Below are 26858 nucleotides of genomic sequence, written 5' to 3'. Positions count from 1 at the left end.
ATTTCTTACTCGGCCTTTGCCATAAGGTCCCAGGGTGGGTTGCACCAGCTTCTTGCTCCAAAATGGAAGATCCAGACAGCAACCCAGGGGCATTCAAATCACGTTCCCCTTGAAGTACCAGAGGCAACACTGGTTCCGAGTCGTCTTGTATTGTACAACACCACCTCTTGGTGTTGAGGCCACTGGCTGCTCTCAGCTAATGGCTTATCTTCCTTGCAAGGAGCAAAAGCATTAGATGAGCCCCAAGAGTATGAGCTGATTGCCTCAGAAAAGGAAAGTGGCGGATGGGAGAAACAAGCTGCTCACAGTGAAGGAGTGAGCCTGTTGCTCCTGGGTCCAACAGAGAGAAGACTCACTTGTATTTCCTCTCCCTTTAGGGGACTACTGCAGATCACATAAAATTGGGGTGGACGTGGTAAGCCTTTTTCAAAAGTCCATTCTAATTCCTGCAACTACACAATTTTAGTAAAATAAGAAATTAAAAAACAAATCTGCTGCTGGAACGGGATGGAACTGTAAATTTCACCAGCATGCCCCAAAAACTAATGGCAGTCACTAAATAGATCCATGTTGTTTAATTGGTCAAATTCTCAGACAGATTCCCTCAGGCAGGCATGGAAGCAAATACCTCTCAGGATTCCAAAACACAACTGAGTGGTGAATTGGTACCATTGGTGACTATAAACACCAGAATAAGCTCAAGACCAAGGGAGGTAATGATGTTGGAGCTATTTTGAGCATTGTATACGCAATCTACAATTGAAAGTGTGACAACCAATACACAATAATGTAAGGAATATCATGTCTGCCACTTGTCCATATGCAAGGCTCTGTGTGTGTGTGTGTGTGTGTGTGTGCGAGTGAGAGAGGGGGGGCAATGGAGAAAATGTGTTGTATGTACACATATGGGATGCAAGTGTAAGTCAGTGCGTTATCATAAGAAATTTAGATGTGGAAAGATAATCAATGCTTGTGTCTGAGAAATCGAATGGCATAACGTGTATTGGTGTGGGGTTTCATGTTTTTATGGCTATGTAACCCAGAGTTCCAGGCTTCATGAGAGGGGAAAGGCTATGGGTGAGGCAGACCTTCCAGTAGCCTTTCGCAGGGCAAAGCCGGCCACAGATTGGGTCTCCCTGAGCTCATGGCTATCGCCTGTAGTGAGGATGGCCCCCAACATCTTACATAGTTAATAGGGAGGGGGAGAGGCAGGTTCTCCATTTTGTGACGAGAACCAGCAGTAATAAAATGTGTTGTGCTAATATGGTAGCCTTGCTCCGTTGAGGAAACCAAGCACGCCTCCTTGTGGTGATGGGGAGAATTGCGCCCTCTCCCCTGCCAGAGTCTGATGTTCAGAGCTGGTTGGCATGTTATTGCTTGGCGAATGAGCCACACGTCACCTGCTGCTCATTGCCGGCTGGTATCCGGTTCCACCTTAATGCTGTTTCTTCTAGCTTCGGCCTGTGCTGCTGGGGGCTGGCACCGCTCAGAAAGATTTTCCCCGAACTCTAAAATGAGAAATTGAAAGTCAGGCAGAAATATGCAATTTCCTGTCCGTGGCCTCTTTTTCTGTTGTTATTAACTTCAAGCAGCAAGGAGCTCCTGCCACAACTGTGGGCTTCCCTCTTCAGTTGCACATCCCCACAGGCACAATGCATTTTGGGGGGTGCTTCCAAAGGTTATATACATAGCATCCACTCAGTTTCCCCTGCCATTCTCCAGTGACCACAAGGAAAGATCACCACATGGTGATCTTTGCTGTCAAAAATTGTTTTGCTCCTGTAAGCTTACTTTTAGGGTGCTTCCAGACATTCCTGTTTTTGAGCATTCGTTCTGATTTGTTTGTGAGGAGGTTATACAACATCGCATCACCCAATCATTTCCCCACACTTGGCAGTGCATTTTCTTGTCGCATCCCTTATCGCAAAACATCCAACCTTTTGTGCAAGAGGTCCAAATCAGCTTTAGTTGCACAACCTGAATTTGCCAGTATGTCACTGGATCCCACCCTAAAACAGCAACAGCCTGGAAGCCCCCTTAATTAATGAAACGAAAAGGGTTTGGCATGCACAAAATCTATGACACACTGCTTTTATTCCTGCCATCTCCTTGCGAAATAGTAATAACCAATATAAGATAGCATGATGATCTTCAAGCTTCATATGGCTATTGACATTTTGCTGTGCCCAAAACTGTGTTTTGGAAGCCATCCAAGTTAGTCTTGCCAGACATTCATGTATTTTGCATTTTCTTGATTTAATGATGTCTTTCCTGGCTAAGCCCACCTAGGCAGTGTTTGTGAAGACTCCTTGTCCTTTCTGACTAAGCATTAGGAAAAACTTTCTGACCGTAAGAGCTGTTTGACTGTACAACAGTCTCCCTCGGAGGGTTGTGGACTCTCCTTCCCTGTAGGTTTTTCAGCAGAGGCTGAATGGCCATCTGTCGTGGATGCTTTAGCTGAGATTCCTGCATTGCAGGGGGTTGGAACAGATGACCCTCAGGGTCCCTTCCACCTCTACAATTCTCTGATTCTATATGCCCGTTGCTATCCTAGCTGTGGTGCCCACTTATTATTTTAGCGAAGCTGATGGGAAAGGCTTCTCTTGCTATCCCAGGCTTGTGCTGCCCGATAAAGTCCTGGTAGAGGAAGCCTCTTACCTTGGCTCGGGGGCTTCCCTGGCAGGCAGGGGCTGAGCCGCCCAACCCGCTCATGCGATACCAGCCGGGCCAGGCGCAACCCTTCATCCATCAAAGTCTGCTGCAGAATATGACGACTCCATAGTCCATGGGGCGGGAGGCTCAGAAGTGTGTCAGGAGCAGCGTTGGGGGGTGGTGTAAGCCGAGGACAGGATCCTGTTGCTGCAGAAAAGGAGGAGGGGGAGAGTAAGAATCAATGGGGAGGAAGGTGCGAACATCTGCGAAAATGGATTGAGTCAATAGAATGACTCCAGAACTTAGAATCTCTTCCAAACTAAAGCTACACTAGGGACTAAGAGTAACCTAGACACAGAAAAGCCAAGTCCCCATTGTCTATCCTGCTCTACCATGATCAAGAAACAGAGCTTAGAATAGGTTCTTAAAGACTGGAATCACTGAGGGAGGCAGATTGAGTAGGGATCCTGCAACACAGATGTTCTTCCTTTCACACCCATGAGAAGGATGTGCATTCTGCAAGTGAGATACAGAGCAGAACACTGTTCTTCAACTGGTGGGAGCAGCCTGATCCAAGGTAGGTCACAACAGGAACGCTGACCACCATGCAAACATACGGAATGGGTCCCCAAATACATGTTTGGGTTAAAAGTGGGCCCTAAGTCTAAAAAGGTTGGAGATACCTAGAGTAGAATCAGGCAACACTCTTTCCTGGATCAATTTATGTTTTGTGGGACCAAAAATACAAGGGGAACACACCTTCCAGCTTCTTTTCAATCCTGTCAGGTAAAGAATTCCCTATATAGGGAAGCTTTTAATGTGTAACGTTTTCTTATGTTTTTATATGTGTTGGAAGCTGCCTAGAGCAGCTGGGGCAACCCCAGTCTGATGGGTGGGGTACAAATAATAAGATTATTATAGTACTATTATTATGAAACTCTTGCATGCAATTCAACCAGGGCACATCAATTAAAATCACAGGGGGGAAGGGGGCCACATGATTTGAGTAATTTAAACCATGTTTTCCACTGGCACTTCATGTATTTCCTAAATTGTGCAAAGTAATTACTTAATCTAGTCACTAAAACCTATTAATCTACAACTAAACAGCATCTGCATTATCTAGGAGAAAGAACAAAAGGGCACTGTGGTAACATTTGGAAAAGCACAGGTAAACCACCATGGTCTAGAAGACACATTATCCTAAATAAATATGAATACAGAAATGGAATCAAGAGTGGTTTGGGACGCAAGCAAAGCGGTGATGAGAGGATTCCTCATACAAAAAAATTCTATAAGAAAGAAGGCACAGAATGAAAAAAAAAGGAAAATATTTTGTCTCACTTGAAAGGAGAAGGAGTTAAGAGCCAAACCAAAAAGTCAACAGATCCAAAAGGAGATTAAAGCTCTTCAAGTTCAATTTTCGCAAGTGATAAATCAAGAAACAGAATGGAAAATAAAGACAATGAAACAAAAAAACTTTGAGTCAGCAAATAAATCGGGCAAATTATTGGCTTGGCAATTGAAGAAGAGACAAAAACAAAATACAATTACTAATGTGGTGATAGAAGGAAAATCTCTGGAGAGCCCAGCAGAGATAAGAAAATGTTTCCAAAGATATTACAAACAGCTTTATAAGTCTGAAAAAGAAAATATGGACAAAATACAGCAATATGTGAAAAAGAATGGACTGCATAAAATCCCCGATGAGAAAAGGATTCTGCTGGAAGCACCAGTCACCCCACAAGAAATAGAAATGGCAACAGGCCAAATGCAAACCAGTAAGGCACCAGGACCTGATGGTTTATCAGCAAAATATTATAAGACTCTTTAAGACTGGCTTTTACAACCGCTGATGGAAGTTTGCAACAAGATAATAAAGGGGGACAAAGCACCCGAAAACTGGAAAGAGGCATATATAACATTGATTCCTAAACCAGATCAGGATAGAACAAATGTGAAGAATTACACACCCATTTCCCTATTGAATGTGGATTACAATTTTTTTGCAAATATTTTGGCATTGAGATTGAAAAAGTTGTTGAATGAAGTTATACATAAAGTTCAGGCAGGTTTTCTGCCAGCGAGACATATGAAGGAAAATATAAGAAATGTGGTGGATATAATAGAAAGATTACAAACTAAAATAAATTGTAAAGCAATTTTGATGTTTGTAGATGCTGAGAAAGCTTTTGACAATATTTCTTGGAATTTTAGGAAGGAAAATTTGGACAATGTGGAAATGGGAAAAGGATTTTTAAATGGTATAAAAGGAATGGTATAACAAGACGAAATTCTAGATTTTACTAATACACACATACGATCAGCCTATGAGTTTAATTGTTGTTTCTTTGTGTATATATATTTTAAAGTTCCTGTATGTGATTCTTTCATGATTTTACATGTAAATGCCTAATAAAGGTTTGATAAGTAAAAGGAATATATTCAGAACAAAAAGCTAAGTTGATAATAAATAATGTGGTTACAGAGGAAATTAGGATTGAAAAAGGGACCAGGCAAGGGTGCCCACTCTCCCCCCTACTTTTTATTTTGGTCCTGGAGGTCTTATTGAATAAGTTAAGAAAGGATGAGGAGGTGAAAGGTATAACAGTGGGATCTAAGCAATATAAATTAAAGGCTTTTGCTGATGACCTGGTATTGACACTACAAAATCCTGAGACCAGTGCTATAAGGGCACTGGAGATAATACAAGAGTTTGGGCAGGTTGCTGGCTTCAAGCTAAATAAAAGTAAAAGCAAGGTTCTAGACAAGAATCTGACACTACAAGAAAAGGAACATTTGGAAAAGATAACTGGTCTGAGTTTTGCCAAAAAGGTGAAGTACCTAGGTGTTAATATGACAAATAAAAATCTGAACTTGTATAAAGATAATTATGATAAATTATGGAAAGAGATAAAGAGAGATTTAGAAATATGGTCAGATTTGAAGTTTTCATTGCTTGGTAGGATCTCTGTTGTAAAGATGAATGTATTGCCAAAAATGTTGTTTTTATTTCAAGCCTTGCCTATAGTGGATAATATGAAATGTTTTAAGGAATGGCAAAAAGCATTGTCGAAATTTATCTGGCAGGGGGGAAACCCCAGGATTAAATATAAAATATTAACAGATGCAAGAGAGAGGGGGGGATTCTCCCTGCCAGATTTAAAATTATATTTTGAAGCTGCTGCTTTTTGTTGGATAAAGGATTGGATTGTGCTAGAAAATACAGATGTATTAGATTTAGAAGGCTTTGACAATGTATATGGATGGCATGCATATTTATGGTATGAAAAGATAACAGTACACAGAGGTTTTAAAAATCATATAATTAGGAAATCTTTGTACAATGTTTGGACAAGATATAAAGATCTGTTGGAAAGAAAAACACCTAGGTGGCTATTGCCTTTAGAGGCTAAAGCTAAGAAAAAATCGAACATGGAAAGCAAATGGTTAAAATATCAAGATTTATTGGAGGAAAAGGAAGATGAGTTTAAGCTAAAATCTTATGATCAACTGAAAGATAAACTAAATGACTGGTTGCAATATTATCAGATAAATGAAATGTTTAAGCAAGACAAGAAAATGGTTTTATGAGGGGAAAATCTAAGCTGGAAACGGAGTTGTTGGATACAAACAGTAAAAATTTGTCTAGAATGTATAATTTGTTATTGGAGTGGCACACGAAAGATGAGATGGTGAAAACGGTGATGATTGATTGGGCAAAAGATATAGGACATAACATAATGTTGGAGGATTGGGAAAGGTTGTGGAAACAAGGGGTTAAGTTCACTGCATGTTATGGATTGAAAGAAAATATGATGAAAATGATGTACAGATGGTATTTAACACCTGTGAAATTAGCAAAAATGTATTATACACATGATAACAAATGTTGGAAATGTAAAGAGAAAGAAGGAACGTTTTATCATATGTGGTGGACATGCTCAAGGGTAAAAGACTTCTGGGAAATGATTTATAATGAGTTGAAAAAAAGTATTTAAAAGTACTTTTATTAAAAAACCAGAAGCCTTTTTACTTGAAATAGTAGGAGAGGAATTGCCCAAAAAAGATAGAAAATTCTTTTTGTATGCCACAACAGCTGCAAGAATATTGCTTGCCAAAAATTGGAAAATACAAGACATACCAAAAATAGAAGAATGGCAAATGAAGATGATGGAATATATGGAACTGGCCGAAATGACTGGAGGAATCCATGACCAGAAGGAGGAGACGATAGAGCAAGACTGGAGCAATTGTATTTTAAAAAATATTGTAAGTTTTTGGAAGAAACTGAGGCTTAGGTGTGTATTTAGAATTGGAAATAATTAGAAAATAGTAAAGTTAGATAATGATAAAGAAAGAATGTAAATTAGAGGATTTGAAATAAGAATGTTTAAAATGAGACGGAAGACTGCTAAAGATGTATTATAATGAAATCAACAAAGAGGGATTAGAGGAGGTCATGAAACAAAGTGAGAAAGGATAAGAAAGTTTTTATATATGTTTTTAGTAATGAGATATATTTCTTCTTGTTATAGAAAATAAGTTTTATTTGTTTCAATATGTGAAAATTAATAAAAAAGTTATTGGGGGGGAAATAGAAGACACATTATCCTCTACTCAGAAAATAGAAACCCATTCACATAAGCTGGGGATGCGACCAGGCAGGTTCCCTCTTATGGTGGAAGCTGCTGAGGAGAACAGGAGCAGCACCCCGACACTTGCGCGAGGCAGGGGTCAGGAGCACATCACACGCCTTTACAGACCTCTGTGTTCATGGGAACTTGGCTGCCGTTCAGCTCCCTGCCAACATGAGGCCTCGCCCCAACTTCCCCAACAAACCCGATCCCATCAATGACGTCAGCTTGGCACCTCAGAACGATGGCCCCCGGGGGAACCTCCATGCTGAGACTTGCAAAGCTTTGCTGTGCTCTTATCAGAATTGCAGGAGGAGTTGCTGGAATGCCAAATCAGAAGTGGCGATCGAAAAGTGCAAAACAGGGAAGGGGAACTTGTGGTTTTGAAAGATGCTGTCGGACCCAACTCCCATCAGACCCAGCCAGCCGCGTCTGGAGTTATAATCCAGCACTATGTGGAGGACCAAAGGTTAGAAGCCTTTGGTCTTAATGTGCCCATCTTTATTTTCTCTGGCTGTGTCTCTGAACAGGTGAAGCTGCCCTGAGTCAGTTCTGCAAAGCCCAGCACTGTCCATTCTAGCGTTACCCATCCTCTGGCTCTCCAGATGTTTAGGGCTACAAACTCCCATCAGCCTTGGACAATACGACAATGATTCAAGGTGAGGGAGTTGCAGTCAAAACCGCAGGGGGGGGGGCAACAATGGGAAGGCTGGTCTACTCTGACAGGCAGTGACTTTCCAGGATCTCGGGCACATGTCCTGCTACATAAGGTTATCTAACTCAGCCTTCTCCAGATGCTGCTCGACTCCCATCAGCGGCACTCAGCATTGCCAGTGGCCACAGATGACGGCAGCTGTAAGCCCAACAACATCTGGAGCAGCAGATTTGAGAAGGCTGTCCTGCAAGACAGCTGCCCCTGGGACCTTCTGCAGGTAGCGGGTGCTCTGTCACTGGGATCCCTTTCTAATCTCTTGGAATCTTCTGAGAGTTGCCAAACAAGTCTTGGCTGCTCTGTGCAGAAAGGTGGAATATAAAGTGAGTGAATTAAGTCTGTGAATGTACATGACACGGTTTGCATTTCAGAGAGAAAGTTGTCATAGTTCTGGGAAGGAAACACAGGAGGTGTCTTCAACAGAAATGAAAAGCTGCTTTTAAAGCCAACATACTGCTGCAGATCCCTCTAATAAAACACCCTGGGGCTGCTGGTTTTGTCAGGGTAATGAGAATTTTATGCCCAAAATCCACAGCCCCTCTGGAAAAAGGCAGTTAGGACATTGTGACGGCTTTTAGGAAACACAAATATGCCTAAAAGAGTAGGTTTTGATACTGAAGAGTGTTTTTTTAAAAAAAGTATCAAAGCTCAAAATATCTGTATTGTTTGGCGAGGGAAAGGTCTGTGCGCATGAAGAATCTGAGGTGGCAAAATGTGCAGAAAGCATTCAGGATGAAGTCAAAATCAGATAGAACCTAGTGCTGATGTGCAAAGTCTGTGGGCCACAGAATATGATTCCAAATTATGTACAAGTCAACACATGTTCCAGGTTTAGAAAGAGCAAACAAACACAGGGCAAAAGAACCGGAGCTCCAACACAAAGGAGGGTTATTTGAGCCTGCCTGTAAGTCTAGGAGACTTCTTCTGGGCCTTCTTCTGGTCAAAGGGCATGAGATGCAGGTGGCCTGTTTATTCAGCATTCATCCCAATTTGCTCACCCAAAGCTTACGTGGAGGTAATTATATCCAGTTTCTATTGAGCATTTGTTCTGATTTGTTTGTGGAGTTATTATATGACAATGAACATTCGTCTTGCATTCTTTCTGATTTGCTAGCATAGTGTTTTATATGCCCTCCTGTTATGTCATTTGTTCATCCCACACTTTCCAATACATTTACCTGTCACTTTCCAAGCCTCAAAAAGTCTGATGCTTTTTTAAAAAGTGTATTTGTCACACTAGGAAAACAGACTGGTTTTTTTCTGGATTTCAGAAAAAACCTCCATCAGACTTGCCCCTGAGCTGTTTCCCCGACAGCTGATCATTATATGAGCTACTATTTAGGAATTGGTGTGCGAGTTTGCTTTTTTCCTCTTCCCTCTTTGCCCCTGTTTCCTTATGTGTTGTGGTTTTTAGATTGTAAGTCTGCAGGCAGGTACTACTTTGTTTGAATTAACTGCATGTAATCCACTCTTGGAGCCTTTCTGGCTAAAAAGCAAGGTGTACGGGTGCTCTAAATAAAAATAATAAAACACAAAATTGTACAAACCTAAATTTACTTGCACCCGCCCCACAAAACAGTGACAGTCTTGAGGCACCCTAATTTACTACTACATGCAGTTGGAACATTTAATTGGAACTCAGTCCACTCACCCTGTGGGTGTCCATCTAAGCTTTCGCCTGACAAGCTGGCTGTGTCTTCCTCTACGCTGGACCGGTACTGAGGAAGGAAGGGTTCGCAGACCAAGGGAAGTTCAGGGCGGCTGTGCTCAGCAACCTGCTGGAAGGACAGGGGAGGCAGGCATTAAAGCTGGGCGTGTTGTTGTCCTTTGGCGAAAGACTTTTACTCCACTGTAAACACATCCCCCACAAGGTTTGTCAGATTCAATGCTGGAGACCATTCACTTAAAAGTGACGTGAAATGCATGCAACTGTTCAATGTGCGCTTTATTTTATCAGCAAATGTCAGCTATACTCCATGCTCAAGCAGAAATGGGACTGTGGTGTCTGGGGAAGGAATTAATGCTCAACCAAAAGTTGGTATGATGGAATCGTCCCACATGAGACTAATGGCTTCATGGGAAGAGATTTTTCCTCATGCATGGAAAGGGTTAACCACCCATCCACCGCACACTGCAGCTGCTATTGAAAGATAAAAATGCACATTAGACCCCTGTACATATTTAATGACCTGTTTAGTTTGGCCCCTAATCTCCTGATGCTGCAAGAGACACAGCAGTCACAGTGTCTCCACTGTCTCCTGTGTGTCCCCTTCCTAGTGCTGCTGTCCACTAGTGCTGCTGTCTGCGGATGCCCAGAGCCCTGAGTCAGTTAGGTTGGGGAAGGGGTGTTGGAAGGCAGGCCCAGGATGGGACAGGGCAGGAGAGGCCAACTGGGGAGGTTTAAAGGCGGGTGGATGCTCTCTAGCTTCAAACCTTGCTAGGGAAAAGTCACTTAGAGCCAGGAAGGTTATTTGGGCAGAGGCTCCAGCTCTAATTGAATGACCAGTACTTTTTGCATTTAATTGTCCTCTAATCCCACTGCTTATGATTACACCCCCACATGTATACTTGCAGCTGCAGCTTATGTTACAGCTGAGGATAATATTTCAGAGATCTGATGAAATGAACTCAAAACTACTACTACTACTAATAATAATAATTTACTTATCTGAAGAAGTGTGCATGCACACGAAAGCTCATACCAAGAACAAACTCAGTTGGTCTCTAAGGTGCTACTGGAAAGAATTTCCTATTTTGTTTCAATAATTTACTTACTTACTTACTTACTTACTTACTTACTTACATGGCGCCCATCTGACTGGGTTGCCCCAAAAACTCTGGGCAACTCCCAACAAAAAATAGTAAAAGTACAATACAACATCACACACTACAAACTAAAAACTTCCCTAAACAGAGCTGCCTTCAGATGTCTTTTAAAAATCACATAGCTGCAGGGTGGATTTGATTTAAATCAAACTGATGATTTAAATCACTAGTCAGTAAGGCTCAGGGTGGATTTAAATAAAAAAAATTGATTTAAATTTTTAAAAGTCAGATTTTTTTTTAAAAAAAATCCACCCTGAGCCTTACTGACTAGTGATTTAAATCGTGATTTAAATCAGTTTGATTTAGCTGTTTATCTGTTTGATGTCTGCTGGGAGGGCGTTCCACAGGGAGGGTGCCACTACCGAGATGGCCCTCTGCCTGGTTCCCTGAAACTTTGCTTTTTGCAGTGAGCAGAAGACCCTCAGAAGAGGACCTCAGTGTCCAGGCTGAGCAATGGGGGTGGAGATGCTCCTTCAGGTATACTGGGCTGAGGCCATTTGGGGCTTTAAAGGTCAGCACCAACACTTTGAATTGTGCTCAGAAACATACTAGGAGTCAGTGAAGATCCTTTAGGGCCAGTGTTATATGGTCTCAGCGGCCACTCCTAGTTACCAGTCTAGCTGCCGCGTTCTGGATCAGTTGTAGTTTCTGAGTCACCTTCAAAGGTAGCCCCACGTAGAGTGCATTGCAGTTGTCCAAGCAGGAAGCCAGAGCATGCACCACTCTGGCGAGACAATCTCCGGGCAGGTAGGGTCTCAGCCTGCATACCAGATAAAACTGGTAGATACCTAACCTGACCTGCACCTCCATGGACAGCTGTGAGTCCAAAATGACTCCCAGGCTGCACACCTGGTCCTTCTGGGGCACAGTACACCACCCTGGCTCTATGCCATGAAGACTTGCACATCTGAGAGCACACATCTGCTGATGTTTACCTGTTGCCTTAACTCTTGAAACTAAGGTTGTTAAGTCATGGACCAGATCACCCTCTAGTTCCTTAAACAGCTTAGTTCAACAGAGGAGGAAACTGTCCCAGCCTTTCTCACCCCAGTCCTCCCCAACTCCTGATTCTCACCCATGGCTCCTGCCTGATGGAGCAAGAGGCATTTTCACACCACCCCATTTGGTACCCATAGGATACAGGAAGTTAAGACTGGGAGAGGACCTGGGGAGGGAGAGAAACCATTTCTGTATAACCAGAGCAGCCATTACTGCATCTTCCTTCACCCTTATATGGCTGTTAAAAAAGAGCAGGAAGGTCATCTGGGTCACAACTATGCAAAGCCATCAAAGTCATGCAAACGTATAGGCAGATGCGTTCACAAAAAGTGTGGGCACTGCAGCCACAATGTCAGTGTACCAATTTCAATGTACACATGTGCACACATTCACTGGCCAGCATTCACACCCTCTATGTATCCATATACCCACACCCACAGGCATCCATACATAGTCATATGTTCACGTTCAGCAGATATCTGTGTGAACTTGCGTAGATCAGAAAACACTCCACTTGTACACAGATGCATCTGGCAAGCCCCCTTCACAGCCAAGTCTACTTTAACAGGGGTCATATGATGAAATAAGCCAAGGTTGGAAGACTCCTAACACTGCTGAGCAAACCAGGACATTGGCAAAAAAAAGGTCTTTAACGCACGTGCATGCACAGATTGAAAATAACAGCCAGGGCTCGAGTAAATCCCTCTCCTCTTCACTTGTATACTCCTTATATTTTGAAATGCACAAACACAGAAGCAATCAGAAGTATATCTGGGGAGAACCCTACCAAAGCACCCTGGGGGGTAGCCAACTAAGTTCTACTCAGAGTAGATAAGTTCAAATTACTAAGCACAACCACATTAGGCCCAATGTAATAGATCTGCTCTGAGTAAAATTTAGTTGATTAACACCCTTAGTTGCTACATAATGGAGAATTAGAAAAACACAACGGACATGGCAGGCCCATTCATTCATTCATTCTACAACATGTGTATGGGATCTCCCATGCAGCTTAGTGATCAAGTGGTCAGCTTAGCTGCTGCAAGCTCTGGCGCTGCCACCCCATTCCCTACGCGCGCGCGCGCACACACACCCATCATGGAGGGCTGAAGAGCCCTTTGCATGACTATGAGTCATGAAGGCCATTCCCTGCAAGGCCTTTTCCCACCTGGCCTAGGGGGCGGGGCCCACACTCACCAGCCCCACTGCAGAGGCTCCTGCGGTGACCGGAGGGACATCGCTATGCCTGACAGCAAACCCTAACTACCGGATTCTTTTGCCCCATCTTTTTGTGCATGCTTATAATAATATTTTATTCTTTGTTAATTATGCTGTTTTAAATGTGTATTTTATATTTGACTTCAGTTAGCAATGTTTTTTCCCCTTTTGAAATGTTGAAGTTTTATTGTTAACTTTGTGTTAAATATGTATTCTGTAGTTGACCTCCTTTGTAATGTTTTATTTCGAAATCTTTAAGATAATATTTTAGTATTGTTAATTATGTTGCTTTGACTGTATACTCTATATTTGACTTTCTTCAGAAATGTTTGATTCTGGATTCTTTTATTGATGTTTTAATTATGCTGTAAACCGCTCTGAGATTTTTCTTAAAAACATAAAGCGATATAGAAATGAAATTAATAATAATAATAATAATAATAATAATGGTATCTTGCAGGAGAGAAAAATGTCCTTGGGGTCATGAGCCACACAGAATGAAATGGGAAGCTGGTGTTAGGAACAGGAATGTAGGAAGACGCATATACTGAGTCAGCTCATTGGTCCATCTAGCTCAGGGGTCGGCAAACTACGGCTCGCGGGCTAGATCCGGTCCAATTACCCTCAGGATCCGGCCCACAGACATTCTGTGGATCAGCAATTCTGTTTGTTAATTTTTCTTTTCATTAATTTTTCTTCTCCTCCTGGCTTCTCGCTGTTCTTCTCCCGCCCTGTGTAGTGCAGGAAGGCGGCTGGGCTGAGAGCCATTTTGGGCAGCGCCTCTCCGGAGCCAGCCAGCCCTTTCGGGCCGCTCGTCCCTCCGCCGCCGCTGACAGCCTCCGCCGCTCGCAAGGGCAGGCACAGGAGCCGCGGTTGGGAGAGCGCAGTGCCGATGGCGGCAGCAGCATAGGTAGGCAGGGGGAGGGGAGGGGCTGGGGGACAGGGGGGGAGAGAGAAGCCCCCTTCGACCCATGCGCATGCGGGGTCCAGCCCACCACAAGGTCTGGGGGATGGTGAACTGGCCCCCTCCAAAAAAAGTTTGCTGACCCCTGATCTAGCTCAGCACTGTCTCTGCTCTGACTGGCAACAGACCTCCATGCTGGCGATTAAACTGGGGGTCTTCTGCATGCAAAGTGAGTGCTTTCCCCTGGTCCACCTGTGCCATATACTTGCCAGTCTCTATGTGTGTGAACACGTGAATCACCGCCACCATTTATGCAGCAGTTTCTCTGGGGATCCACAGGGCTTCACATTCATTATCTTTGCAATCTTGTGCAGGCGCAAACTGGGCCCGGCTCTGCAGCTTACCTCCTGCTTGAACCGCTTGGCTTGCCCAGGACCGCTCTCATCTGGATGCAGTCTGAGGACAAAAGACACCATGGAGTCAGAACACTCTGCTAGGTAACAGGCCAGGATTCTGTCCCTAGCCTGGGCACTGAAGAAGTCAAAAGGGTATCAAGAATGATTTAAACATACTGCCAGGTAGTGAGGAACTCAGCCATATGACGTTGCTTGCATTCCTACACTTAAACTGAGCCCCTCACCTTAACATGCCAGGATTCTGCAGCCTGGGACGCTGCAGGCATATTAATGTTGCGGGCACAGCAGCGGAGGGTCTGTTCAAATGAGACCCTGGGCACCTACAATATCACACAGATAAACTCTTTTTGCCCATTATTGTAACTGCCACATTGATTCCACTGTAATGAGAAAACATGAGAATGTGTTGCAGCGGGTGTTGGATTTCTGCCCTCCCCTTTTCCTTTTGAACCAACCACAGTTCTCTGTTACATTGGGAATCTGTGATCTGCAGTTTGACGCTCTGGTTTGATAACTTGCCACAATTAGAACAAACCACGGGTCCTCAAGTATGGACATAACTGCGAACTGTGGTTAGTTCAAAAGTGAAGGCAGAAGCTTTTGATCTCTCTGCACATGCACAGGAGGAGGAAAGGGGTGTGGAGGGAGTGCTTGCAAACCAGAGGCTCATGCAAGGCCCTGACCTTCAGTGCCAAACAATGGGTTCCTCTTACATTTGAACCAGGCCATTCCATGAGTGAGAGCAGAAGCAAGGGCCATAAGCAGAAAGGGTGGCAGCATCTGCATGTACTGCACAGCCACAGCTGGGTCAGCTCCAGTTGCCAAAGAGTGCCAAGCCCATTTCCTGGGTGCCCAAACTACTATTTGGAGCAGTGGGAAAGCAGCTATTCATTTTTAAAGTATGGCTTAAAGTTTCGGGAAGCTGGGAGAGCACTGGAGCCCCACCTGCAGCACCCCACTAGGCACTGCTCTATCTGGGCAAACAAGGAAGTCTTAATCTGGCACTGAAAATATTCTAATGTTGACACCACTAGTCAGGGTATTTGACAATCGGGGTGTCGCTGCAGAAAAGGCCCTGCCAGTGGGTGAGATAAATAGCACAGGTGGACATCCCTCAGCAGAGCTCACTTTGTCCCAGGACCCAGCAAAGCTCAGTCCAGATCTCTGTGATGTTGGGGCCCAAAAAGATTAGGAAAAATAATAATTAAAATCATTCTTCTGTCACTGAGCAATGACAAAGCATCTTCACCTGTCAGGAATTAGGGGACAGGGCTTCTAGATCAGACATCTGTGTTTCCAGATAAACAAGAGTTCTGGTTGTGTTTACTTTTAAAGAAAGTAGGCACTGACTCCTCCCTTCTTGCCCGTCTGGAAGGACATCTGGGGAGGGTTCAAGTAGAAGCAAAGGCTCTCCACCCTACCAAGCAGAGTCTTCATGCTGCTTGCTGAACCATCTCCCCTCCCCACCTCACAGCAGAGGCGCCAGCTTGTGAGGGCAATGCGGGGGGGGGGCAACATCACTTCAATGGCTGGCGGCTCCTGATCCGCCTCCTCTTGGCGCTGCCACCAGCAGAAGGCTGCTTCACAGCAGGAGGATGAGGAGGAACAGCCAGCCACTGGAGCTGCGCTGTTCACGGCTCTGCAGTTCGCCTCCGCCTTTTGGGATATGGGGGGGAGGGCTCAGTCCCCAGGAGCTGGTGCCCCTGACCCACAGTAGCATTACAGCAGGAGGCCACAGCCTCACTTTCAGGTAAACTCCCCCCCTCCCCGGCTCTACCACTAGCAAGAATGAGAGGGTTTGGTTCTCACCTGGATCCCTTAAGTGAGGACAGGTAGCTGCTCTCCCGGGCCACCTGGCGTGACAGTGAGAAGAGTTCCACCCTTCGCAGCAGCAGGGAATTGTCCCGCAGGCAGAACTGGGCGGCCGCCTCGTTGATGGTGAGCTGGGAGGATGGAGAGGGCAGAGTGAGTCTCTGGGGAAGCTGCAGGCAGGGAAGCTATAAGGATACTGACTCCGCAGGGCTCTTGGGGAAAAGCAAGGGGAGGCAACGTTGGATGATGTTGGACTCCAGCTCCCATCGGCCCTACCCAGCATGGCGGGTGGGACCTGGAGTACAAAAACACCTACAGAGCACCATGTTGTCGACCCCTGTGGTTCTTGGGGAACTCATGAGCAAAGAGCAGGCAATCACTGGCACCTGGAGAGCATCGCATGGCTTACCACTGGGCATCATTGGTGATGAGTGCCAGGCACACACTCCATGCACAATCACTTGCCAGTATGAGGTCTCTTTTGAAGGAAAGCTCCCCATTGCAACAATGCTGTGGGGAAGACTGGAGAGGTGCTGGAGGGGTGAAGGGGGAGGGGGACAAAGAACAACAGCAAGTCGAACTCCCCTCTTCTGTAACAATCCAGAATCAATATTTCATTACCAGTTTCTTGAATAAAAAATGCCTTTGATATACAGATCACCAGGCAGAAGAACTCTGGTCATGGGTGGAAAGGTGGAGGAAGCAATTTCAGCCCCCTGGAAGCTGCAGGGGACTGGGAGAAATTCCTCCCCACAACCCTTCCACCACTGGCAGTGTCTGCCGGATCAAAACTCCCTTTTGTTCATGGAAAAGGAAGCCTGGCTCTAAGCTAATCTAGCTCCCTTTAGAGTTGGAGTGCCCAAACCCCATTTTAAAAACAAAACAATACAGACTAGAAGAGATGCACTCCCCTTGGCACATGCGGCTGCTCCACTGCAAACTCTGGATCTGAGCCACCTCTGCCTGGGCCTGGAGGAGTCCCCCAGTCGGCACAGAACAGGGGCTGACCGGTGAGCCATCCTGCCTCCCCACCCAGCCTCCTTGGCTCACCTCGTGAAGCGTGAGCTGCTTGCCCTCGCATCGCCGGGTCTCGCCTCGTCCGTAGATGGCGCTGTGGCGCCGGATCTCTTCCTCTTTGCGAGGGTCCCCGCTGTCCATCCGGAAGATGTGCCCCACTGCTTTGGCCAGTTTCTTGTTCAGCTTCATGAGGGTCCTCAGCTCGGTCTCGCCGCCACGGGGGCAGCTGCGCAGCAGTCGGTCCACGCCCTCCGACACCGCCTGCGCCAGCTCTGGATCCAGATGCTCTGCAGATGAGGGGTGCTCACTGGGCGAGGAGGCCCCACCTTCCTCCTCCGATTCTGGATTGCCCCACTGAATTGCTGGCAAGGGGGACAGCTTCTCTCTTGGATCCGAGGGGCTCTTGGCAGGGGAGGTAGCGCTGGCTTTGCTGAGGGTCTCTCCCGGGCTGGTGTGCCCGTTGGTCAGGGACTTGCGGCCCCCAGACTCAGAGATCTTGAACAGGGGGATGCTGCTCACGGGTATGGAAGGCACTGGCTGGTTGAAGAGCCCTGGGTTGGTGGCCCACTCCCGCAAGGCCTTCTGCAGGCGCCGGACATGGAGCGGTTTGGTTGCCATGCCAACCAGGGCCATGATCTCCAGGAACTCCTCCTCACCTGCCTCACACAGCTGCTGCACATCGTCGCCGCCCTGCTGGATGAAGGTCTCATAGTAGGAGAGGAGGTTGGCTCTCTGCAGAACACGATACAGCTGGAGCTCGCCCAGGGTACGAGGCAGGGACAGGGCCATAGCCAGAGGCCTGCAGCAGGGACAGGGTGCGCGGTGAGCCAGCAGAAAGGGTGGGTGAAATGGAGAGATGAAGCCATACCCTCTTGTCTTGCCCCCCATGGCTGATCAAAGCAGGGGAAGAGAAGGCAGGCATGGGATTGGTGGCCAAATGGAGAGCATGAGCTGGGGCTTATTACCCCACAACCAGGTTTGGAATTATAGAATGATAAAACTGTAGAATTGGAAGGGATCAAGAGGGTCATCTAGTCCAACCCCTTTGCATTGCAGAAATCTTTTGCCCAACATGGGGCTCAAACCTATGACCCTAAGATTGAGGGTCTTATGCTCTACCAACACGGATAATTTAATCTGTACCCACAATCCGTTTGGTTCGAGGCCTGATTGACCCCTAAAAGCTCCCCTTCTTGTACTCTGCAAGTGAATGGTTATGTATATCCGCCCCTGCTAACAGAGGCAGCTGCTGCTTTCCCCTTGATGACACTGTCCCCACGTAAGCTATTAATTGAAGTCTCTCCATGTGGTTAACATACCACAGAAGATGATTGTGCAGAGGAAACAAGCACCACTTATCTGTGTGAACTGGTCCTAAGCAAGGAACTTAGGCAGAGGAGGACGACCGAGATGATCAAAGGCCTGTGAAACCGAGCCTTATGAGGAACAGTTGAGGGAGTTGAGTATGTTTAGCCTGGATGAGAGGGGACTGAGAGGAAATAGGAAAGCCATATCCAAATATCCCAAGGGCTGCCACATGGGAGCAAGCTTGTTTTCTCTTCCTCTGGAGGGTAGGACCTGAACCAATGGATTCAAGTTTCAAGGAAGGAGATTCTGACTAAGCATGAGGAAGAAGTGCTGCTAGCAGACTCCCTCAGGAGATGGTGGACTCTCCATCCTTGGAGGTTTAAAGAAGAGGGCGGTCAGGGATACTTTAGTTGAGATTCCTGCATTGCAGAGGATCGGACTGGATGGCCCTCGGGATCCCTTCGAACTCTACAATTCTGTGATTCTATAAAGGGGGTGGAAGAGACCTCCCCCCCTCCCACCCACTCCAGAGGTTTACCTCCCACCTCCTTGCCACCCTGTAAAACATTACGACTGTGATTCGGATCATCATTAGTGATTGTGAGCCCGAGGCCAGAGTACGGCATTTTCTCTGGATGAGTTTGCCTGGAATAAGTGAGTGTCATCTCGCGTACCCACATCCTACACAACAACCTCCAACCGTAACGCACAGCCATCTTCCCATCAAAGCAAAGAACTCGCCCCCCCCCAGTCACTTTTTCCTCTGCACTGTCATTGAGCCTATTCAGTGAGATCTACACGAAATGCACGCTGAAACTGGGGGAGCGTCGCAGCTCACTGGTAGAGCATCTGCTAGGTGTGCAGAACGTCCCAGGTTCAATTCCTGGCATCTCCAGGTGGGGCTGGGCATACCCCCCCCCCCGCCTAAAACTCCAGAGAACCACGACTTGTCTGCGTAGACAGTCCTAAGCTTGAGGGCCAGACAAGCTTGAGGGCACATGCCTCAGGGAGAAGGTGCTGGTGAGCGGGGAGTTGCACTTGAAACACTGGGTGGCAATGCTAGGTGTGCCATGCGGCCTGCCCTATGCCCCTTACACTAGCCTGTTGCCCTCAGGAGCGGCGAGGAATGCTGTCCCATTGCACAGCGTGGAACAGGTGCGCCATCTATGCGGGGCCATGGAAGCCAAGGGCCCCCCCCCCAATTTTCAATTAAGGGGCCGTCCTCCAAGCTCATGCATGCACAGCATGGTGGTGTCATGCGTTCAACTATGAGCCTGTTCAAAATTGGCATGGAATGGTAAATGGGTGGTGGGGGTCCTTCACCCCAGGCAGCAAAGTGCATCTACTGTACCCCTTTACACACTTTGCACTCAGACCATGGCATGCAGGGAGAGTCCTCTGTCCCTGCCCTGAATTGCTCGAAATGAAGGTACAAAATGCACCTATGGCTCTCTCCCCCGCCCCACGCGCACACACCACTGATGCACTGCCAATAGCTGCAATGGGACCTTCTGCCTGCACTAAAACCAAGGACATTTCAAACAAACTCACATTACTTGGATCTTCTCTGCAAACTAGGAACAGGCCACACAAAAACACATGCTCTTTGTCTCCCCTAAAGCACACCCACCCACCCACACTCCGCAGGCACCCATTGGGGCACTTTTATGTGTGTCTTTTCCCTGGGAAGTGCTGGAATGTGGAAATGTGAGTGGTTGGGGGGGGCGTGTAAGGGAGCTGGGTAATGAAGCTTGCAGGCAGGGTGGGGGAAGGCATTGCTAGCTCAAAACTTCATTGCCCTCCTCCCACATCATGCTTCCTGCCAATACTCTTCTGGAAGGAGGATTTCGGACTGGGAGTTTATCGGGACATTCTGCTCTCTCCAGCTGACCAGAAAGGCTTCCAAGTCCTTTTTGAAGAACCTAGGAGACACTTTCCCCACCTACCAAAGACATTTAGCTCCGCGATTCGCCCTGCCTGCCCCTCCCCAGATACTCATAGTCCAAACCCTGGTTAGGTGCATTCAGGATGGTACCACACAACCTAAAAATACCGAAGGGCATAATTTCAAATACGCAAGAGATGATTTGAGGGCGGGGGTGCTGCTGGGCAAGATCCTTTCCGATGGACACGAACGGCAATACTTAGCCCGCGAACAGGGGCAGAAAAATTACAGGCAGAAGTCGTGTCTCTGAGCTTGTGCAGAATCCACGGAACAAGCACAGGGCCGCGCATCTCTCAGTTCGGAGCCCCAGCGGCTCATGTCAGGAGGTGTGCCTTCGTGAAAGCCTTGAGTCCCAGCACCTCTTCTCTCTCCCCCGCGCCCCCGGTCCGTCCAATATACGTTTTCACCACTAAGCAGGCAATTCACTGAATAGATGCGGGAGCGGAGTTTGGGGGGATAGACGAGAACGGAGGCAGACGACCCTCACCCACCCCCCGCGCACCATGCAACCCTGGGGTGGCGCCCGCGGCCTCGGGGCAGCTTGCTCCCCATGTCTCCCCCCCCCTCCGCTCCCCGCTTACTTTTGCACCCGCTCCGTCCTCGCCGCGACCTCGAAGGGCTGCTGGATTCCTTCGCAGGCGTCCCGGGGGGCGTGATCGTGGGGCATGGACCCCGGGGCCTTCGTAGCCTCGCTGGCGGCGGCGGCGGCGGCGGCGGCGCCTTCCTCTTCTTCTGGGCGAGAGGCGAGTGCGCGCCGGGCGTCGGATGGCGCCTGTCCGTCGGGGTGGCTCTCTGCGTCCGTCCCTGGGAGCGCCTCGGTCCCCTTCCCCCTTCTCCTTCCTCCTCCTCCTCCTCCTCCTCCTCGCCTCGCTCTGCGCGCCTCGGCGCTGAGCCTCTGGCGCGGAATCGCCTCCCACGCCGCCGGATTTACAATGGAGCCACGGCGGCGACGGCGGCTCCGAGCTGCTGCCGCGCGTGGGAGGCGTCGGGGGCGGCAGGCAGCTCTTGCCTCGGACCAGAAAAGCGGCAGTGGCGAAGAAGGGAAACGCCGCCCCCTCCCGCCCCCTCCCCTCCGATCTGCCCACGTGCAGGCCTGGAAGGGGCCGAGCGCGCAGGGCTGCTGCTTCGCCCCACTCCTCCTCTCTCCCCATGTCTGTCCCCCGGCCTCCTCCGCGCGCCTCCCGAGGTGTTTTTCGGGACGCCTTGCAAGGCGAGGAGGATCTGGCGGCTCCTGCTGCTCCTGCTGCTGCTGGCTGTGGGTGGCGATGAGGCAGCTTTGCCCCGGCTCTCTTTTCTGGGCGTTGTGGGTTACGCCCCGCCTGGGAGAAATTAGTGTGCAGGGCTTTTGAGTACCTGGCAAAAGAGAAAGGAAGAAGTGTGCCTGGTCAGTATCCTGCACCCGTCCGCCCTTCGTGCCAGGTTTGAGTGCTTGGGTTTCACGTGTGCAATGTTGTGTTTGGAAGTGCAAGTGACGCGCATGGTCCCGCATGTTAAGTGCGGAAGGGTCCCCGTGCGCTAGTGAGGTGGGCGTGCTGACCGCTGTTGTGTGAACTGGACGTCTGTGGCTGAAGTGTGCCTGTTAACCGTGGGTAACAAGCTTCCAAGGTGAATTGAAGGGTGCCGAGGCGGCCGGGGGGGGGGAGAATTTAGAGGTGTATTATAAAATTATTCGTTGTCAAAATCCTGCTGGATGATTTGACAAATATTTTAGTGGCCAGAGCCAGGGTTTGGTAACTGAAATGGGAATAGCGTTGAGATACATGCTCCTCTTGTTTAAAAATGCCTCCCCAACAAAGTCCTGCTTCCCCCCCCCCCCCAATAAAAACCCTGGCTATGCCCATAGCTTAATGGATTATTCTTTCATTCCAAATTTTTTTGGATTGCCTTTTTAAAAGCAAAATTGAATGCTTTAAAAGTCTTTTTTTTAAAAAAAAAATGATCTGATCATGACAAGGAATTACACTGGAGGACTGGGGAGGGCTCCACTGAAAATTTACAGTGGAGACTTTGATACCAGAATCTAATAACTAATGTCTAGTTATTATTAGACATTGAACAGCTAGCCCATTTGGAATAGGCGTTATGTCCATCTAGCACAGTGTTATCTAATCATTATCTGACTGGCAACAACTCTTTAAGAGTCTTTGACTGAAGCCTTTCATTTTACCTGGAGATTCCATGGATTGACAGATGACTAGCTTCAGAGTCTTGTAAAGACGTACACTTCAAAATACCATATTTTGCCCCATAGAATAGCACATATGCATTCTCCACTTGCAAGGTGCAGAACTTCAGCAATCACTCTGACAAGTTTTCTTTCTGAGCCATTCTGAAACTTGCTACTCAGCTTATAGAAAATCCAATCCAATAGAAAAGGTACCTGAATTGTTTTTGATCTTGTACACTTGGACCTACATAAGGCTTCATTTCACAGGGCAAAGGGGGTTTCAAATACGAAATGAAAATTAAATGAGCAAAGCAAGCATCTTCGCTACAGGTAAGGGGAGTTTCTGATTGCAGACTTGAAAACCTATGGGGAACTGCTGGAGGTTTGTGGGCTAGGATAGAGGGGCTGTAGTAAAAGGGGCTATAATTTTGCAACAGTTATTGGGTTCAGTAAATGAGAGGAAAGGTCCATAGAACATAGAGGGGTGGGTTGTATATCCACATGCGTTTAGTGCATAAATGCCACTTTAACAGGCCCCCATTCCTGCAGACTGCACCTTTACACTGCAGATGTACTCAAACCAAAAAGAGGAACGCTGTACCTAAAGTGTAGCCATATGTGGGTGGGATTGGCCAGTTGCCAAATCCTGCCCTTTGACTTCAACATCTCAGCCTGTTCCACATGGCATGAAAAGAATGTGTATTTGTGTAAATATAGCTCAGTTGAATTGGGTGAGCATGTACAGAGGTTTTGGGGTGAACTTGGCAATAGAGATGACCCCAAGAATCAAAAGGAGAGAAACAACTTGAAGACCCAAAATTTGCATCTGAAGGATTATCAGAATAAAATACCCCACCAACAGTATTATAGGAACATAGGAAGCTGTCTTCTGCGCGATATGTTTGTTGGTCCATCTAACTCAGCAAGTTGACTAGCAGTGGCTCTCCAGGATTTTAGACAGGGGTCTCTCCGAGGACCTCCTGCATGCAAGGCCAATTCTGTGCCACCCCTCCCCTATTCTGCCACCCCAGCTATAAGCTCCCACGTGCTTTGGCCTCTCAGCTCTGACTCCCACCTCCCTCCAAAGCTAAATTTATATTTTCCCCATGCAGCTGGGAATTGATTGTGAGTTTATTTTTGTATCTTCTTTGCAGCACAGGAAATGTCCATTGTGGGTTTTGTAGCAACGGAAGTTCAGCAAGTTTTTGTGCCGTTTTGGGGGTGCCCTCCCCTTCTGCCTTCCTTCAGCAGTGTCCAGGCCCAGAGAAATCTCCCAGCTTCTAAGCAACAGAGGCCCAGGGAAGTCAGAGCTATTCCCTGCATGCAAAGGAAGGCGTAGGCAGGGAGCTGCCTCTGTGGAGGCCGGATCCTCCTGACCAGCTTTAGCTGCTGAGAAAAGGTTTCTATTCAGAGAGGCCTGAGCAGTAACATATGGTTCCTACTGTGCAACCTCCCACGGGCCTGGTGACAGCATCTACCCTGGTGGGGGCTGATTCAAAGTGCTAATGCTCCTCAGGCTGGCCCACAAGCTATCCCATCTACGAGTCCCACAACCTCTGCAGGGGGCTGAATCCCCATCTGCCACCAGGGCTCCTCACACACAAGACAGGGCTGAACTAACACCAGCTTCATTTCTTTAACCAGTTGGGAATAATGTTACAGAGCTAGGCTGCATGTCAGAACTGCAAGCCTTATTCATACAAGCAGGTGTTTTTTGGGGGGGGAAACCAGGATTTGGGTTGCAATTCTATGCACACATCCCTAGGACACTTGAGGACCTGCATTTGACTTAACATACCAATATGAGTTCAGGGGGTTCAAGACTCCCCTAAATTCCTGGAGCCAGTAAGATTTAGAATTTAATCAATGCTTGTTATTAAAATGAGTGCTGGACATTGAATTCCTGGATTCAGTTTGTGGTAAAATATGAGCCACACCAGTTTCCTCATGAGGTAATCACCTGAGAGATGAGCCATTAACAAAAAACTAAGGGAAAATAATGGACCCTTAAGTAAGCCAAGGAGAAGAGACCCTCCTCCAGCTCTGAGTTAATTAGAAAGACCAAGGTCAGAGTTTGAAGTAGAGTAGTGTTTAGGATTGGGTTTTCAACATTGGCCATGATGGAAGATAGGGGTAGACGGTTGCAGTCTGGTAAAGGCAGCAGTCAGTAAAACACAGCAAGCTAGAGAGGGAGAGAGGGTCAGAGCCATGGCTGATGTCTGCCTGAATCCAGGGCTGCAGCTGTGGTAGAAGCAGGACCCTCTTGGCATGTGAATGCTGTGAGCCCCTCCATTGTAGGCTCAGGTTGTATAATATGTGTATTATATAAACCATATATTGTAAAGACACCACAGACTCTGTTGTGCCTCATTTCCAAAAGGAAACACAGGCCCTGGGTAAACATGCCTGGAACCCCTGGAATCTTACACTGCTCAGAGACTGGGGTGGTGTGCAACAATGCCAGTGGCATCATTATGAATCAGTGACTCAGCCAGGTACCAAAGCTTTGCAGTTGGCCATGTTCTGGGTGGAAACAATACTCTGGAAGGTAGCTGCTTATTTGTTTATTTGTAAGTTTATATTCTGCCTTTCCTCCAAGGACCACAAGGTGGCATACGTGGTTCTCCCTCCATTCTATACTCACAACAACCCTGTGAAGTAGGTTAGGCTGAGAGAAACTGTGGACTCAGCTAGATTGGTAAAGAAAAAGCGTTTTATATGTGCTGTGTTAGCAATATAACACTGAGACACCAGTTGGCGCTGTGGAGTCCTGTCTTTCCCTTTCAGGTTTCCCTGCATGAGTTTACAAGGCGTTTAACTGAATCGCTTCTTTGACATGTCTGGATCCAGCCTGTGAGCTTGAGAGTGGAGTAGGGATTTGAACCCTGAATCTTCCAGGTCCGAGACCGTCACTCTGAAAACTGCACCTTGCTGGCTGTATTTATTCCATGGGGTTTGACTTGCAACTACAGTAGCACCTAAAGGACAGCCTGCTGTTGCCACTGTTTGAAAAGCAGCAGCGGAGAAAGCACCCTGTAGTGGGGTGGGATGCACTTTGCTGTGGAATTCAGGTTGGGGTTGTAATGACTAACACCTCCCCACCCCAAGGCAGATGTGTGCACAAGCACAGACAGCATGAGCACGATAACCCTGGGTGGGCCTGTTTCTTTTTAATATCATTCAGTAAGTAACACTTGGCAGTTGCAGGATTCCTCAAAGGACTGTCCTGAATTAGTTTTAGCTCCCCAGTTAACCTCCCCCCCCCCCAACTTGTAGATGATCAGCGAACAGCTATACATGGAGGTTGGAAAACGTTGTGGTAAATTGAAGAGTCCCATAATTAAATGAGACTGCAGAAACTCAGCTTTAATTTAGGAGAACATTAAATTGAGGTTCAAGGTCGAATTGAGCAAGACAGTTCTGATAAAAAGCCTCCTCGTTCGGCTGACATTACAGGGTTGTTGTAAGCTTCAATCAGCCTTCCACCGGCATGACGCTTCTCAGTCTGCGCCTTCCAACCGCGATACAGGAGGGTATAATATATGATTATATTAGGGAGAGGAATTCTCCAATTCCAGTGATTTTTTTTTTTTAACAAACAAACTAAAAACTCAACAATTCGCCATTGGGGTGGTGGTCTGGATTTCCCCTTATATCGCCTCCGATGGCCCGCTCTTACCAGCCAGAGGTAAGTTTGGGGCATTTAAAAAAGGAAGTCGATAATTCCTGTTTTTCGCCCGAAGGACAGACTCCCGCCCTCGCTTCCCTCCCCCCACGCCCTCCTGGCCACACCAGCGCTGTGGTCCGACTTGCTTCCACGTGTTGGCCTCCCCCGCGCGGGACTGACGCACATCCTGCCTCCCACGCGGCCAGTGGCGCGCGACGCGTTTTGCTCGCGGGGCTTGCAGAAATGAGCGCGCCCACGCCCGGCCTCTTGCCGTCCCTCCTGGCGCTGCAGGGAAGTTGGCACGGGGCGGAGCGGGCGGGGAAGCGGGGAGGGAAGAGGAAGGGAGAGAGAGAGAGAGCTAAAGAGACCCTTTTTCCTTCCAAGCCCCCCCCCACGCCCATGCTCAAGAAAATAGCCCCGAGGCGTGGACATTTGGAGGAGCGGGATTGCGGTCTATACAACTCCCCATACTCTAAAATGGGGAGCGAGCGAGCAAGTAATAACAGCCGGCCTAGAGATTCCCCCCCCCCTATTTCTGGAGGTTTGGGGTTGCTGCAGACAGTAGCAGCAGAAGGGAT

The 26858-nt window shown here is 47.4% G+C and overlaps 1 protein-coding gene across 3 annotated transcripts; it reads right to left on the bottom strand.

The window, feature by feature from the left end:
- Positions 1 to 558: 558 nt before the first annotated feature.
- On the bottom strand, positions 559 to 21153 carry NAB2 (NGFI-A binding protein 2). 3 transcript variants are annotated; one of them, XM_033137206.1, is made up of 7 exons: positions 21028 to 21153; positions 17227 to 17992; positions 16174 to 16307; positions 14353 to 14404; positions 9653 to 9779; positions 2659 to 2853; positions 559 to 1508 (listed from the first exon to the last, which is right to left on the bottom strand). In XM_033137206.1, the coding sequence occupies exons 1-7, from the start codon at positions 21111 to 21113 to the stop codon at positions 1408 to 1410; spliced, it is 1461 nt and encodes a 486-aa protein (XP_032993097.1). In that variant the 5' UTR covers positions 21114 to 21153; the 3' UTR covers positions 559 to 1407. The 3 variants fall into 3 exon arrangements, with proteins under 3 accessions (XP_032993097.1, XP_032993088.1, XP_032993079.1); XM_033137197.1 differs by having other exon boundaries at positions 2659 to 2859; positions 9653 to 9776; positions 21028 to 21152; XM_033137188.1 differs by having other exon boundaries at positions 2659 to 2859; positions 21028 to 21151.
- Between the last annotated feature and the right edge of the window lie 5705 nt (positions 21154 to 26858).

Source organism: Lacerta agilis, chromosome 2, assembly GCF_009819535.1.
Source record: "Lacerta agilis isolate rLacAgi1 chromosome 2, rLacAgi1.pri, whole genome shotgun sequence".
NCBI lineage: Eukaryota > Metazoa > Chordata > Lepidosauria > Squamata > Lacertidae > Lacerta > Lacerta agilis.
Note: the sequence above shows the minus strand (reverse complement) of the source record. Positions and strands in the feature narration are given on the sequence as shown.

Bases quoted from the DNA above. Each gene is read 5' to 3' on its own strand.
- NAB2 (XM_033137188.1), bottom strand. From the start codon at position 21,113: ATGCCCCACGATCACGCCCCCCGGGACGCCTGCGAAGGAATCCAGCAG. The intron at 16,308-17,226 runs GTGAGCCAAGGA...CCATCCTCCCAG, and splicing joins AGCAGCTCACGCTTCACGAG to CTCACCATCAACGAGGCGGC. The intron at 2,860-9,652 runs GTGAGTGGACTG...CCTTTTCTGCAG, and splicing joins CTTAGATGGACACCCACAGG to CAACAGGATCCTGTCCTCGG.